A 17,695-nucleotide genomic window follows, 5' to 3' on the forward strand; every position below is an offset into this window, starting at 1 on the left:
TGAGAAGCCAATTGTCCCATTACTTTTGGTCCCTTAACAAGTGGGAGGCACATATGTAAACTGTAGTAATTCCTACACCGTTCACCTGATTTGGATGTAAATACCCTCAAATTAAAGCTGACAGTCTGCATGTAAAGCACATGTTCTTTGTTTTCTTTCAAATCCATTGTGGTGGTGTATAGAGCCAAAAATGTTAGAATTGTGTCCATGTCCCAATATTTATGGACCTGACTGTATGTTATCATTGTGCCGATATCACTGTTTGTTATCTCTGTATTGTAAAACTGCTGTATATGTTATCATCCATGTGCAGATATCACTGTTTATCTCTGTATTGTAAAACTGCTGTATATATGTTATTTTCATTGTGTTTATGTCACGGACGTTCCCGTGACAGGAGATTGTTGAGACTGGCAACACGTGGTTTGATCTGACATGTTTTCCGTTTGGATCAAATGACGTCTGTGTTTCTGGTGCTTGCCACGTGCTTTTTTCCCCAGGTGTGGCTATTATGGTCATTTAACCTTCTCTATTTATTGTTGTTTCTCCCATGTTCCTCCTATGCGGTTTATAGCTTCTGTTTGAGTTGTGGATAGCTGGTGTGTGGATCTTGGCTGAGTTCCTGGTGCTGCCATAGCCACTTGAAGTTAAGTGTTTTTTTTCCCTTTTGTATTTTGTTTGGGTTATTTTGTGTGTTGCATTTCCCTGTCATTTGTATTTAGGTCTGAGGGAGACTCCTGTTTGTCCTTCCTTTAGGAGGAACAGGTTGTCTCAGTCCTGACATTAGTACCAGAGTCCTATAGGGTGAGTTAGGACACTAGGTATTCCGGTGTATAAACTCACCTACCTCTGGGGTCTGTTCATACTGGTAGTAAGTCAGGACTTTGATTAGGGTTTTACTAGGAGGTGTCCATCTCCTTTCCCCTCACCCCTTTCCCTCCTATGTTCGCTGTGGTGTTTCCCTCCCACACCTCAACGTGACAGTTTACTAAGCATGTATGGGGACATTGGTGCTTTTATTGCCCCTGTGGTGTGAAATCAATGTGTGCCTCATTTATTGTCTGTGATATAAATGTAAGAATGATTCCTGTGCAGTGATATCATGGCGTGCACCTGCAGGGACATTAGTATATGAGGGGCAGAGGTTACAGTCACACTGGTAACGGGGCCCATTGGTTCAGTACTCCATATAAATTCCTGAGGCCTTGTTACTGATCTTGCATCCCGGCCCAGACACCATAAAGGGGTTGTCCACTACATATTGATGGCTTATCCTCAGAATATTTGATCAACAGTACTTCAACACCCCGCACCTTCACCAATCTGCTGTTCCTGATTGACCTATCCTGAGGATAGACCATCAATATAAAAATCCTGGAAAATTCCTCTAAGTGATATTTCTTACTTGTTTTGCTCCTCAGTTATATTAAGTGAACCTGTCACCATGAAAATGCAGGCAGCGTGCTATAGAGCAGGAGGAGCTGAGAAGCCAAACATAAAAAAACTATATAAAATTGGTATCTGACCAGCAGAATAAAGATAAAATAACATAAAAAATAATAAAGATAACAAAAGGTAATGGTAAAATTGCTGAATTTCTTTAGCCGACTTCCCAAAAGTATGGAAATTAGCATTATTTTGGATGAAAGAAATGGCATTATTTAGTAGTGAGAATGGTAGTTTCCAGCGATGGTGTGTTCAGAAGCGGGTATGCCATGCTAGGGCTCTCGCATGACGCTAAACATGCCAAATAAGGATAAATTCACATGCAGCAGGTAGAACTCCATGTGCATGGTGACTGAACAATCCCACTCTGGTCAATGAAGCTGATTTTCATTTCTGAAAAAATAAAGAAAAGCCACGTGTGAAATGAATTCACCCATATGGAGCAGTACAAAAACATGGCATAGGTTGGCACCTCTGAGGTAAAAACCTAGGCACATGCAATGTGGAAAGCAGGTGAAGCGGTAGACATTCCAGGACGTCACCCTCATGGCACAACTTTATGTGACTTCATGTGGTGACGCCCGGGATAACGCGTCAGGTACGGGACCTCTGCCCGCCGTTATCAGGGCGCACAGGCTGAGGAGATTAGCGCCACTTTTCTGAATCAGGGCCGGCTTATCAGCCGAGGGCGGTGCCGGGGCGGCTGTCAGGACCTGGGTGGGAGGTATCAGGGCCGAGCTCAGTGGGAGGTGGCGGGCAGTGGCCATGAGATCACAGGGCCTTATCTGAGAGGCCCCATCTACTTCTCGTTTCCTCCTGCCTCCAATAAGAGCACAGAAAGCCGGATGCCATCACTACCCGGGTTACCTCAGCACACGCCCGCCGCCTGAGCTCCGCCCTGTGCAGGGAAACTTTCAATGACTGCAGCTCCCGGACTGTCCTGCCAGCATGTCCTGAGCCCTGCACCCTGGGCACCTCTCACAGGCGGGCACGGCTGCTGCATTGCTGATAGCTGCTGACTGCCTACTCTTATCGCTGCTGCTGCTGTGTGAGGCGGAAGATGGGGCTGCCCCCACTGGAGTTCAGTGATTGTTACTTGGACAGCCCGCAATTCCGGGAGAGGCTCAAATCCCACGAAACTGAGCTGGAGAAGACCAACAAGTTCATTAAAGAGCTCATCAAGGATGGCAAGTCCCTGGTCGCTGCGCATAAGAGTAAGTGCCACCGGGAGACTGGCACCTTCCCCTGACATGAGCCTGGTACTGTGATGTACTGCCCATCGTCAGTGTAATGGGGAAAGTGCTGGATCTGCTGCATTCTGTGATATTCTGCTTTAGGCAGCAAGTGGGTACATGCCATCCTCTGTCATCAGAAATGACAGGGCTTTGTATTCCCTGCAGCACAGGCTGGCACTCCTGAAGTAGGTTTGTGGAGCAGGGCATAGTGTACAGGAAACTCATGAGCCTGGATGTTCTAATCTAGATGACCGTGTGCTTTTATACCTACTGGGGCGGTTGGCACTGCGTGAAGCCATCCCCAGTATCTCTGCTGATTTAGGGATACTTTTGATGCTTAGGGCATGTTGATTGTGTCGCCCAATGCTTGGGCATAGTAGGACACATGTATATAGGCACACATGATGGTTTTGGAAAGGTGTAAACTGGCACACGCGGTTGCAGAGGAGGCCACCGCTCTTCTTCTGAGCTGACATGGCACACACCTGTGCTTGTATATACTCTTGTTTGCATGTGCCATGTTTGGCACTACCCCATGTACATCTGGTATATGGTTATACAAGGAAGCGCCTGGTTGTAAATTTGGGAATATTGATAGCTGGTAACCTGGCAGCGCTGACCGTTCCCACCATGGACCCATTGACACGTGTGATTGTGTAGGACATGCCAGCTGACTTGGGTAATGAGCATTTTCCTGCTTTCTGAGTTTTCAGAAGCAGATTGCATAGACTAGAGCCAAAGGATGTTCACGTGCGGGAGCTATGTTTATCTCCGAGCCTGAGACACCCACAGAACTTCACTGCTGGAAAATGAAGCAGGATAATGGGGCCAACGTGAGGAAAAGCGGAGCATTTATACACGGCAACCGGTTCCATAATTAAAGTTGTGCTTACTTAAAGGGGTTATCCTGTTTCAAAATAAAACAGGGCAAAGGTGGGCCACGCAATAAAATAGTAAGGGAAGTACTACTGATTGCAGCAATGATGTCACATTGTCGACATGACCTCATCGCCTCACCCAGGTCAATCCGGCCCCGCTAGGTTAATGGAAGCAACACTGGATCTTAATTTATTGCATTGCACACTATTGCCCCATTCTAACTTGGAACCGGTTAACCCCTTTAATCTGATCTATTTAACAGCAAGCTGTCTACATGAGCGTGGCTCAAAGGGGTTCCTGCCATAGGGACCCCTCCTGTTGTACCCTTTCAGCTGGAATCATACATGCATTTTTTAAGCCAAAGATGGGAATAAATAGAAAGGAGACACGTGCCAGTCTTTCCGTTATACTATAATTTCTCTTTCGATGTGCTCCTGGATTTGGCTCTAAAAACTGCACGGACATCTACAGGTAAAACTGAGTGTGTGATTCCAGCCTTAGGAGTGATGGAGGTCAGCTCAGGAGTCTTCATTAGCCCTGGTGGTGAGTACATCTCTCCCGCTGGAGGGTACAGTCTCATTAGTCTCAGTAGATGGCTGTCGGTGCTTTATTGCAATGCTGCAAAAGAAAGTCTAGCTAGCCATGGGGGCACTCCGCAGAACAAACCTAACATTCAGCCCGTCGGACATTCCCTTGTGCCACTAAAAACACAGGTTCCACCTTTCATTTTCCAAAGGGGCTGTGAAAAATGAAAGGTGGAATCTGATTGGTTGCTATGGGTGACTAAGCCAGTTCTACGTTACATCAGTTTGATAAAAGACCCCTTATTCCCTGTCCACATGATATTGCATATGCAATTGTTTGAACGCTAGGGGTCTGACGCCTGAAACTGAAGGGGGGTCCGGAAGTGCCATCTAACTGCCCCATGAAAAGGTAGTGCATGATGGTGCCATAGAAGTGAATGGAGTGGTTCAGCAGCACTTGCAGACCCCAATTCTCATGATTGCATGAGCGGCGATCAAATGCTTATCCCCTATCCCAGGGATCAGCAACCTCCAGCACTCCAGCTGTTCTGAAACTACAACTCCCAGAATCCTTCTTTCACTTCTATGGGAGTTTCAAGAACAGCTGAGTAAGTGTTCATGCTGGGAGTTGTAGTTTCACAACAGCTGGAGTGCCCTGTGTACCGTTACTGCAGACTGCTAGCAATTCAGTCATAACTTCTAGCAGGAATAATAAAGGAATGGCACAACATACAGACATAAGACATAGAGCCATAAGGCCAGCTGTTCCAGAATTGTTACTACATGGGGAATGTGTAAAGCTATTAAAACAGGAATGTCAAGAGAGGGGACAGGTCCCTTTTAAAGGGGTTCTGCACCTTGTTTAAACTGATGATCTATTCTCTGCATAGATCATCAGCATCTGATCGGCAGGGGTCCGACTCCCGGGACCCCCGCCGATCAGCTGTTTGAGAAGGCAGTGGCGCTTCAGCAGCACCGCGGCCTTTTCACTGTTTACCGCTGGCCCAGTGACATCATGACTTGTATCAACTGGCCTGGGCGGGGCTAAGCTTCATTCAAGGGAACGGAGGTTAGCCGCGCCCAAGCCAGTGATACTAGTCGTGACGTCACTGGGCCTGCGGTAAAAAGTGAGAAGGCTGCGGCGCTACTGGAGCGCCGCTGCCTTCTCAAACAGCTGATCAGTGGGCGTCCCGGGTGTCGGACCCCCGCCGATCAGATGCTGATGATCATCAGTTTAAACAAAGTGCAGAACCCCTTTAAGGCTTTCCAAGTTTCATTCCTTATTGCCATCAGTATGAAATGATGGCGACCTTGAAGACGACCCCCTCCTCCCCCCCCCCCCCCCCGATTCTGAGAATACAGATGTTGCAGCGCTGGTGTGGCGTGCATCCGATGCCCCGCCCTGCAGCATGACCCCACTCAGTGCTGCGGCCTTTTCATTATCAGCAACGGTGGGAGTCGCAGAGGTCATAGCCCCCCTCTGGTCATAAAGTGATGGCTTAGTGTATTCCGTTGGCAGTCAATGGCTGACAATCCATTCTGACCTAGACCTGTTTACATAGGGGGAAAGCTCACAGAGGATTGCCTACACTGATATAGCATGAAAAGCACTAGGTCAGGATAGAGTTTACTTTACTGGCAACAACATGGTAAAGTGCAAAGTATATGCGCGTGTTTCCGAACCATTCGGTATACAGTGATTAAAGGGGTTAGGCTACTTTCACACTTTCGTTGTTTTCCGGTATTGACATCTGGCAGAGAATCTCAAAACCAGGAAAAAAATTTAGTTTCCGTTTAGTCCTCATGCATCTGAATGGAAAGAGATCCGGTCAGGATACATCAGGATGTCTTCCGTTCCTGCAGCAATCCGTTTTGTCACCGGACACAAAACTGCTGCAAGCTGTGGTTTTGTGTCTGGTCATAAAAATGGAAAAACAGATCCGTCACTGAGAACAATGTAAGTCAATGGTGACTGATCGTGTTTTTTTTTATTTTTTTTATGGAGCATAAAAAAAACTGATCCATCACCCATTGACTTTTAATGTATTTAGTGATGGATCAGTTTTTTTCCGTTTTGGATTTCACACAATCTCATCCTAACGTAACCTGCATCCTGATGTGCAATCAAAACGGATCAGTCTAATTCTGGTAATGAGATCCTCAATATTGGAATTTACAGCACAAGTGTGAAAGTAGCCTTACACTAGTTACAAACGGATGTCCTGCCGTTAGTATTGGATCGTGGTGGACTGACTCATCAGCTGTTTGAGGGGGCTGCATTGGTCGGTCGAGTGCTGCAGCCTCTTTATCCTTACACTGGTCCATACTTATCATAGCCGCCATTACTGGCATTGCAGATTTCCTAAGGATCGGCCATCAACGTTTAAAATCTTCATAACCGCTGTAAGCAATGGCATATTCTCTGTTTTATGTTATAGTCATACGTCCTTTATGCATAAGGCTAGAGTAAGGGCTGTGTTACACCAACAGATTTCTGTCCACTCAGACCAGTAGTTGGTGCGTATAAAAAAATAAAAATAAAAAAAAAGATCTGTGTGTGTAATAGGCCATCTAACCAATGGTTGGTCCGAAAAGCTGTCAGATATCGGTTTGTGTAATACAGCCCTAAGGCTTTCATCATCCGAAATTACGATTGTAGTACAGATAATGAATTGGGGTCACATTCTGCTCTGCTTGTTAAAGGTGTTGTCTGTTTTCTACCCCATGTGCTGTACCTGTGGAAACAAACATACTAACCTGCTTGGTTCCGGCACTGTCCTTCCGCTCCCTATAGACTTTGGTGCACGTGACCCAAGATAAGGGCCAGAAGACCAGTGAAAGGAGCCAGAACAGCAGCCTGGAGCAGGAGAATATCTCCCCCCAAAGATATAGCAGCCTGTGGTTTGAAATTTAAGAAAAAGTTTAAAATTGGATAACCCCATTGTTTCCCTAATGGTTTCCGTAGCTCTCATGCACCGGCCTTAGTATTGGTGAGATGAGACAACCACTTTAATGTCGAATGGCCATACTCCTTGTGTAGCCCTGGTGTCACTGAGACAGATTTGCTGCTGGGGACATCTTGCCTGACATCTGGTTTAAAAGGATGGTATTCAGGTATTTCCAGCAACCCTGTTGTCGGGACATGACTCGTATTAAAGTTAGATTGGTGCTGACAGGAGAGAGGGAAAAGTAGTGTGACAGAAGTCCAGCCATGACAGTCCCCATCTCTGCAGTAGTCAGATTTTTCTGTGTGTGGAGAACGTCTTTAGAGAACTTCTCTTTTGTGGTTTCTTTAGGCAACTTCTCCAAAACTTGGCTTGGACTAGCTATTATATGGATGTTAGAAACATAGATTTTTCCTCAGATAGTGTATCCTGAGGGTGCTGCCACATGTTCAGGGCTTTTTCATGCAGTTTTTGAAGCCAAAACCAGAAGTGCACTTAATAAAATTGTATCTAACCTTGAAGGGGTTTTCCAGTAATTAACATTTTGAAGCAAGTTCTGTGTCCATCTACCGATCCCTGTATGGTTTTCTACTGGTCTGCATGGTCACACGCACAGCTCCAGCCAATAAATGGCATCAGTGGTAATGTGGTGACAAGCAGCAGGTCACTGCTGAAGCCAGTCATTGATTGGATTGGTGCACCACTGGATGCAAACAGTTCGGGGACCGGAGAGATGGAGGCAGCACAGAGGACCAGAGTAGGTAAGTATGAATCTTCAGTTTCAATGGGCAGGCTGCAGGCACTTGCTTAACAATCGTTTATAACTTTCTCTCCTTTTTATAATTCACACCTAAGGGTACTTTCACACTAGCGTTAAAGTTTTCCGGTATTGAGTTCCGTCATAGGGGCTCAATACCGGAAAAAAACGCTTCAGTTTTATCCTAATGCATTCTGAATGGAGAGCATTCTGTTTAGGATGCATCAGTTCAGTCCCTCTTACTGTATTTGGCCGGAGAAAATACCGCAGCATGCTACAGTATTTTCTCTGGCTAAAATTCCGGAACACTTGCCAGAATGCCGGATCCGGCATTAATTTCCATTGAAATGTATTAATGCCGGATCCGGTACCAAGTGTTCCAGAAAACCGGATCCGGTTTGCATGCGCAGCCCTTTTTATAAATGTGAAAAAAAAAGAAATACTGGATCCGTTTTTCCTTATGACACCGGAGAGATGGATCCAGTATTTCAATGCATTTGTCAGACAGATCCGGAAACAAATGAGATCCGTTTGCATACCGATTTCCGGATCCAGCAGGCAGTTCCTGAATGTGTCGCAGCACCCTTACAATCCTGACAATTACATTGACTGGTCACATTATGCCATGTCGGGTTTTGCTGTTACCTAGGATTACATTTAGTTTTTAATCATGGGATACTTCATCTATTACTGGCTTGTTGGTAAGATAGGGGTTATAGCTACTAGAGAGGGGTCGTTGATCCAGGAAGTTATTCTGATTGGAGTCGGGAAGGAATTTTTTTCCCCTAAAGTGAGGAAAATTGGCTTCTACCTCAGTTTTTTTTTTTTTTTTTTTTTTTTTGCCTTCCTCTGGATCAACTTGCAGGATGGACAAATTGTCTTTTTCAGCCTCACAAACTATGATGTATTCTTAGTAAAAGCTGTCAAGGAATTGGCAAGTCCAGGCTCCTTGAGCCCACCATGATTTGTCAGCAGTATGAAGCAGATAGCTGGGGAATTCTGGACTATCTCCCATCAGAGGTGACTTCTAGCAAGTGTATATGTCAGGGAATAACTGTACAGAGCTTCTTTCCTCTTTTTTGTTTTTTACTGTTCAGTCGGTTCCCCCCCAGTTTCATTATGACATGTAGAGGTCTTGTTTGATTAACTTGTGTTAGGCTACTTTCACACTAGCGTTCGGGGCTCCGCTTGTGAGCTCCGTTTGAAGGCTCTCACAAGCGGCCCCGAACGGATCTGTACGGCCCCAATGCATTCTGAGTGGATGCGGATCCGCTCAGAATGCATCAGGATGGCTCCGCTTGGCCTCCGTTCCGCTCAGCAGGCGGACATCCGAACGCAGCTTGCAGCGTTCAGGTGTCCGCCTGGCCGTGCGGAGCCAAACGGATCCGTCCAGACTTACAATGTAAGTCAATGGGGATGGATCCGTTTGACGTTGACACAATATTGTGCAATTTCAAACGGATCCGTCCCCCATTGACTTTCAATGTAAAGTCTGGACGGATCCGTCTGACTAACTTTCACACTTAGAATTTTTTCTGAACTATAATGCAGACTGATCCCATCGTTTGCATTATAGGAGCGGATCCGTCTGTGCAGACACCAGACGGATCCACTCTGAACAAAAGTGTGAAAGTAGCCTTAGTGAACTTTGATAAAATCACAGCTGTGATTTGTGGCAGCACTCCACATGACGTGGATCTGTTACATTTATATTCTCAGTATGCAGGCAGCTCCTAGGCGCCCTCTAGTGGCAGCGGCAGGCACCCCGAATTTTTATTACAATTTTATTTGCTGGTATATGCTGTCAGTTGCTGATAGAATGAGGGTGTCTGGAGCACACTGGAGAGCTGCTTTCCATGCAGAAAGGAACACGACTTAATGCTCTTGCTTGGTGGGGGGACAATAGCCTATCCTGGTTATATGCCATAACTTGGTAACAGTAGAACACCCTTTTAAAGGGGAGCTATTGACAAGATGGCTAAATATACATGATGAAAGCAATGGGTCCGTTCACAGGCTTGCATTACAAATGTGTCCAAAACCAAAATCTACTGAAACTATGTCCACATGCCTAGGACATTGCAGGAAATGATTTGTCACATATCAGGATGTGAGCTAGTGCAAAGGCGTTATAAAGACAAGAAAAGGGAAGCAAATTCTGTTGAAATGCTTGTATTTATTGTTTGTTAAATCTGTTATGTGATGGCTCCTTCTGTTACACCAGTCCCGGGCCCGCGGGGGAGTGTTTTAGATAATCATTGGCGTTGAGAAGTACATGAGACCTGTTTCCCTAGCTGCTGACATGCAGAACCCAGCTCATAAAGCGGTGTGCTATGGAAAGGACAGGACATGCACAGTTACACTTTTATAACTTAGATGAAAAATAGGAATGCTGCAAAGCATTATGGGACACAGCTGACTCCCATAAGACAATACAAAAGATAGGTGTCTCGTTACGTACATGTAAGGTTTATATCTTTCCAGATTCATAGAAATTGTAATGAGTTTTATTTGCAAGAATGATTTACATGGCATGGACAGTATATTCAACAGTGAATGCAATGCTGCTGCGTGGCAATCTTAACTCCTCATGGCCACTCCATCAAAACTTAGCCTTAATTTTCTGCCCAGCCATTAGCATCCCCATCTCTATCATCAACTTTTTTGCTCGAGTCCTCTCCTGCATAACAGAAACCGGATGGATCCGTTATGCAGGCCAAAGACTTCTATTATGACGGAATGCCTCTAAAGGCATTTCTTTATGCATTCCGTCATGGAATTGCGAAATGGTCCGTGGTAACGGAATCTATAATGCAATTCAGCATATACCCGAACTTCAAAACTTGAAGTTTGCTCATCTCTAGTTACGACCACCCTGCAATTCATCAGCAGTGGCCGTGCTTGCACACTATAGGAAAAGACGCCAGCCTCTCTGGCCGGGACTGTGGGAGCTCACACAGGCTGGTGCTTTTTCCTATAGTGTAGGGCTGAAACGATTACTCGATTGAATCGATTAATTAGACACAAAAAAATCCTTGATGCAAATTTTTTGCATCAAGGATTTATTTGTGTCATGTGACCACGGTGCGGGAGTGAAGCGCTTGCTATTACTCACCGCTCCGTAGTCACCCGCCGCTGCACTGTATCCTGGCACATCATCAGGTCATAGTGCACGTAAGCGCGCACTATGACCCGATGCTGTGTGACGTCAGGACGACAGTACAGCGCGGAGAAGAAGATGGAGGAGCTGTAGAGCAGCGCAGCTACAGCAAAGGTAAGTACTGGCACTGGGGTCATGGCTAGGAGAGGGGGGGGGGAGCTGATGGCACTGGAGGGGCATCTGATGGCATGGCACTGAGGGGGTAGCTGATGACACAGGAGGGGTAATGAGTTTTTATAAAGAAAAATGTTCTTTTTAATTATTTTTTTGTTATTAGAGTACTTGATTAATCGTTTGATTAATTCATAGAATACTCAATTACAAAAATAGTCAATAGCTGCAACCCTATTATAGTGTGCAAGCACAGACACCACTGCTGGATTGCAGGGTCGTTGTGACCATGGAAATGAGAAGTGTAATGTGATGGAAAAATGAACCAAGCCAGCAAAAGAGCCAATATGGAGAATCGGACTACGTTAGTAAGTGTCTTGTATTAACTTCTACATAATAAATGCTACTTGCTGAAGTGAGTGTGAGACAACCCTTTTAAAGGAAACATTTCATGTTGAACTTGCAGTCTGAAGCATATGATAGAGAAGGGGCTGAGTCCAAACCTGTGTTTAATTCATCTAAATCTCTGCTGATTCTGGGCAGTGAAGACAGGAAGGCAGACAAATAGCCTGGCAAGAACGTCTGGCATTCAGTACTTGTTCATACTATTATGGAGGTTAGCTGGAGAGGTGGCTTAAAGGGGTTGTCTCATCATGGACAATGGGGGCATATCGCTAGGATATGCCCCCATTGTCTTATAGGTGCAGGTCCCACCGCTGGGATCCGCATCTATATCGGGAATAGAGCCCCGCAAGGTGGTGGCTGGAGAACCCCAGTCCAGCCCCCACCAAGCCGGCTCCCCATAGAAGTGAATGGGAGTCTATTTTCGCCGGGGCTCTGTTCTCAATATAGGTGCGGGTACCATATCCTAGCGATATGCCCCCATTGTCCATGATGAGACAACCCCTTTAAGAGCACATCTAGCGTTGTAGGGACTGGCAGCTCTTTGTAAGGCTCATATAGCACAGGACAATGTGACGAGTTCCTGTCAATGAATTCCCCTTTTCCTGCCCTAATAAACCATTTTCTAAATTGCAATGGAAATTTGAGTGTGCAGTGAACCTCACGTGGCACCTTATCACCGCTCACTATATAAACCTGAGTGATGTCCCTCTGTGGATTAGATTAAGTTATAGGCACAAGTGAAGACTACATGTGGTGTTGCCATGGTTTTCAGTGCATTTGCATTTTTATTTTTATTTTTTACAGATAAGTATTTTAAAGTAAAGCAGTTGTGTCACTTCAGCAAATAGCATTTATCATGTAGAGAAATTTAATACGAGGCATTTACTAATGTATTGTCATTATCCATATTGCTTCCTTTGCTGGCTTCATTCATTTTTCCATCACATTATACACCGTTCGTATACCAGGGTTATGACCATCCTGTAACCCAGCAGTGGTGATCATGCTTGAACTCTACAGGAAAAAGCACCAGCCAGGACTACGGAAGTGCACATAGGCTGGTGCCTTTTCCTATAGTGTGCAAGCACGACCACTACAGCTGGATTGTTAGGTGGTCATAACCCCTGGCAGAGAGCAGTGTATGATGTGATGGGGAAAAAGAATGAAGCCAGCAAAGGAGGCAATATGGACAATCGCAATACATTAGTAAGTGCCTTGTATTAACATTACACGATAAGTGGGACAACACTGTGTTTCCACTGCAAAAATAAGTATTACAGCTTTTTCCATTATGGCTTTAACTGCTTTTTGTTAATATACCTTTAGAAACAAATGGAGTTCTATCTCTGGGACTAATCATGATAACCAGTAAAACAAGTGACGGCTCATTCTATAATTACAGCCAGTCCATCAGGACACACATCTGAAAAACATGAACTCCCATGTAGACTATGGCAGAGGTGAGGGAACAATATTACCATACTATTACTAACCAAAGACCAGTATTACCCCAGACAGTGACCATATAGTGGTAGATATTTGTGTTTTATACAGGCACTTTTCAGACTGTATGTGATTCCAGTACAGTTAAATCCAGTGATTTATAGTTAATGCATCTGATGGATAGGCCATCAGTATCTGATCAGTGAGGGTCAGACACCCGGGACCCCAGCCGATCAGTTGTTTGAGAATGCAGCTGTGCTCCTGTGAGCGCCACGGCCTTCTCGCAGCTTACCAAGCACAGCGCCGTACATTGAATACACTGGGGATGTATTCATTTTTCCATCACCGTACATTCACTTCAATGGGGCTGAGAAAAATACCAAGCACAGCCACTATACAATGTATAATTATATAAAAAGTCCTTCTTAGATAATCCCTTTTTATATAATTTTCTAGTCTTTGTACCAGCAGTGGGGTGACACTGCGGGACTGTGGGCACCCTGGTTGGTGGACCAGCAACCCTGTGCATCCTACTAACCTATAATATTTACTATACAATGTATCTCGCAGGTGCCTTCTCAATTTTCTCAAACAGCTGATTGGCTGGGACCCGGGTGTCGGACCCCGATCAGGTACTGATGACCTATCCTGAGGATAGGTCATCAGTATTAAAATCTTGGAAAACTCCTTTAAAAAGTAATAATGCCCTTTTAAAGGGCAGTTTGGCTATGATTTAAAATGCTGTCCTAGTGTGAGAACAGGTTGCCAATATTTGCAGAGCTGCCTAGGGGTTTGAGAGGGCGGGGCCTCACTACACTGCTCTACAATACAGGGAGTGCAGAATTATTAGGCAAGTTGTATTTTTGAGGATTAATTTTATTATTGAACAACAACCATGTTCTCAATGAACCCAAAAAACTCATTAATATCAAAGCTGAATATTTTTGGAAGTAGTTTTTAGTTTGTTTTTAGTTTTAGCTATTTTAGGGGGATATCTGTGTGTGCAGGTGACTATTACTGTGCATAATTATTAGGCAACTTAACAAAAAACAAATATATACCCATTTCAATTATTTATTTTTACCAGTGAAACCAATATAACATCTCAACATTCACAAATATACATTTCTGACATTCAAAAACAAAACAAAAACAAATCAGTGACCAATATAGCCACCTTTTCTTTGCAAGGACACTCAAAAGCCTGCCATCCATGGATTCTGTCAGTGTTTTGATCTGTTCACCATCAACATTGCGTGCAGCAGCAACCACAGCCTCCCAGACACTGTTCAGAGAGGTGTACTGTTTTCCCTCCTTGTAAATCTCACATTTGATGATAGACCACAGGTTCTCAATGGGGTTCAGATCAGGTGAACAAGGAGGCCATGTCATTAGATTTTCTTCTTTTATACCCTTTCTTGCCAGCCACGCTGTGGAGTACTTGGACGCGTGTGGAGCATTGTCCTGCATGAAAATCATGTTTTTCTTGAAGGATGCAGACTTCTTCCTGTACCACTGCTTGAAGAAGGTGTCTTCCAAAAACTGGCAGTAGGACTGGGAGTTAAGCTTGACTCCATCCTCAACCCGAAAAGGCCCCACAAGCTCATCTTTGATGATACCAGCCCAAACCAGTACTCCACCTCCACCTTGCTGGCGTCTGAGTCGGACTGGAGCTCTCTGCCCTTTACCAATCCAGCCACGGGCCCATCCATCTGGCCCATCAAGACTCACTCTCATTTCATCAGTCCATAAAACCTTAGAAAAATCAGTCTTGAGATATTTCTTGGCCCAGTCTTGACGTTTCAGCTTGTGTGTCTTGTTCAGTGGTGGTCGTCTTTCAGCCTTTTTTACCTTGGCCATGTCTCTGAGTATTGCACACCTTGTGCTTTTTGGCACTCCAGTGATGTTGCAGCTCTGAAATATGGCCAAACTGGTGGCAAGTGGCATCTTGGCAGCTGCCCGCTTGACTTTTCTCAGTTCATGGGCAGTTATTTTGCGCCTTGGTTTTTCCACACGCTTCTTGCGACCCTGTTGACTATTTTGAATGAAACGCTTGATTGTTCGATGATCACGCTTCAGAAGCTTTGCAATTTTAAGAGTGCTGCATCCCTCTGCAAGATATCTCACTATTTTTTACTTTTCTGAGCCTGTCAAGTCCTTCTTTTGACCCATTTTGCCAAAGGAAAGGAAGTTGCCTAATAAGTATGCACACCTAATATAGGGTGTTGATGTCATTAGACCACACCCCTTCTCATTACAGAGATGCACATCACCTAATATGCTTAATTGGTAGTAGGCTTTCGAGCCTATACAGCTTGGAGTAAGACAACATGCATAAAGAGGATGATGTGGTCAAAATACTCATTTGCCTAATAATTCTGCACGCAGTGTATATGGTAATGATGCGATCCTGCCTATGATATGCCATTATGGCTTAGTAGCCTGACAGGAAAAAATATATAGGATATACAGGTACCAGAGTGTGTTATGTAGTGAGGCCTTGTCCCCCTCACCCCCCCTGGGCAGCTCTGAAAGTGGAGGCAACCAGACCTGCTCATATTCTAGGACATGTTTTTGGCGACCATATAAAATCATTCCCAGAGAACCCCTTTAAGTGCCTCCTAAAATAGTAATAAAGCCCCTAAGTGCCCTCTTAATAAGTAAATATGCCCTCTAAGTGACAGTCACTCAAGTGTAGCCTTTATTCCCTAGGGGAAAAAAAACAACAAAACTTTTACTTAGCTTATCATGATCCGCCACTGAGTGCTCTGACATGCTATGTCCAATCAGCTTCCCGGCACAGTCGGCGTGATGCAGTGACGTCATTGCACCACCTATGCTGGGACGCTTACATCCCTGCTTCGCTCAGGTCTACTGTAGGGTTAAAGGGGTTGTCCCACAAAATATATTGTATAGTTTTCAAACCAGCACGTGGATCTGAATTCTTTTGTAATTGCGTGTAATTAAAAAATTTGTGTCGCCACCGAGATATTCACTAAAATGTATTTGAATAGCGCCACCTGCAGTTTTTTTTTTCTTATTTCTTTGTCGTGCTCACTGAGACGGATGCACATGCTCAGTTTCATCCTTCAACTGCCTGCTGAGCTGTGATAGGCAGAGCATGGATACACCCCTAGATGCAGCAGAAAAGACACTCCCCCTGAGCTGTCAGCTTGATATAAATCTAGCACAGCAATGAATGGGGAGATTTCTTCCACTTCTAATTTTATCTTTAAAAACTTAAAAAACCCTGCACATGGGGATGTGTCCTGACTATGGCGTCTCAGAGAGCTCCTGCCACGAGATTGATTTAGCAAGCGTTCCTAGCTCACCGGTGCCTGGCTTTTGAGCTCAGATGGTTCGGACGAGAAGGGGTTCGACAGCCGGTCCCCCTAGAACTCCCACAGAAGTGAGACGCACGGGCATCCAGCAGTTTTTTTCTTCGGAGGGGCAGAAGGTAACAGGCCGCGACTCCGGTGTGGCTGCTCTCCCACAAGCAGCACGCAAACTCAATATCACAGCGCCCCCATACAAGCCCTTACTAAGCCCGAGGCCTGCTGAGGACGATTTACATCTCAACATGCACCAGTCTCAGTCGCCCGCCACAGGTCGGAAGAAGGCCTTGCCGCCGCCTCACCCGGCCCATGATGTGAACGGCGGAGACACGAGGTATGCGCCATCTTGCCAGGCCGCATTAGACCCCATACCGCTGACTCAAGCGTCGGTGCCTATGTACTCGCAAGTCCTATCCCAGTCCTCTCCACAAACAGAGCCAGACAACCCATCCTGGGACTGGAGGGCCCATGTTCGGCAGCTGCCGACCAGACGAGAAATGGAGCAATTCATAGTACGCCTGGAGACTTCATATAAGCAGGAGCTCCATACCCTGTCTACCAACTTACAATTAGTTGAGGAGAGGGTAGATGATGTCTCCTCTCACCAAGCTGAATTGTACTCCTGCCTGGATGAAGCTGAAGATAAAGGTCTTCAGAGGGATCAACACATTAGCCAGCTATACCGGCTCCATGAAGATGCGGAGAACCGCAGCAGGCGGAATAATATCAGGCTGCGGGGCCTTCCGGAATCCATACCTACTGTAGATCTCATCCACACCCTGCAGGACTTATTCAAGATGATACTAAACAGACCGGTCTCTGATGAGCTGGAAATCGACAGGGAGCACAGGGCACTCGGCCCACCTAATCCTGATCCTGCTAGACCCAGAGATGTTATTTGTTGCCTACAATATTACTCCATAAAAGAGGAAATCATGCGGAAATCGCGCAACACAGCTTCGATCGAGTACAAGGGAGCCCACATCTCGCTACTACAAGATTTAGCCCGCTCTACCCTACAACAGCGAAGAGCTCTTCGTCCCCTTTTAGAATGCCTACGTGAAAAAGACATTCCCTATATGTGGGGATATCCGTTCCAGCTGGTGGTCAGAAGAGGTGGCAAACGACATGAATTGCGAGACCCCCTCAGAGTTGGCAGACTTTCTAGCTGCGCTGGGACTATCTGATATTGAGATCCCTGAATGGAGTACCACCCCTCCGATCCCAACGCGTTTCTCAGTCTGGAAGTCTACATCATCGGGACGCAATAGGGGTCGGGTAATCGAAGGCTGCCGTAATCGAAGGCTGCCATCATGATCTCCGCATCGCATTGCACAATGTGTATAGTTGGTCTCTTATAAAGTGCTCTTATGCTTGTGGTCTCTTGTCAGTTAAGGTCTAGGCGCCTTGGTTTATGTTAGACAGAGGTGCTACCCTGATTAACAAGACTGCTTA

The 17,695-nt window shown here is 45.5% G+C and overlaps 1 protein-coding gene across 2 annotated transcripts in view; it reads left to right on the forward strand.

Moving 5' to 3' along the window:
* Positions 1 to 2,506: 2,506 nt before the first annotated feature.
* The window catches only part of ARHGAP26 (Rho GTPase activating protein 26), a 608,947-nt gene continuing 593,758 nt past the window's right edge, over positions 2,507 to 17,695 (forward strand). For both annotated transcript variants that reach the window (XM_040406016.1, XM_040406026.1), the window contains exon 1: positions 2,507 to 2,660. In XM_040406016.1, the coding sequence (XP_040261950.1) occupies positions 2,507 to 2,660 (154 nt within the window). The remainder of the gene's footprint in view (positions 2,661 to 17,695) is intronic.

Source organism: Bufo bufo, chromosome 1 (genome assembly GCF_905171765.1).
Source record: "Bufo bufo chromosome 1, aBufBuf1.1, whole genome shotgun sequence".
NCBI lineage: Eukaryota > Metazoa > Chordata > Amphibia > Anura > Bufonidae > Bufo > Bufo bufo.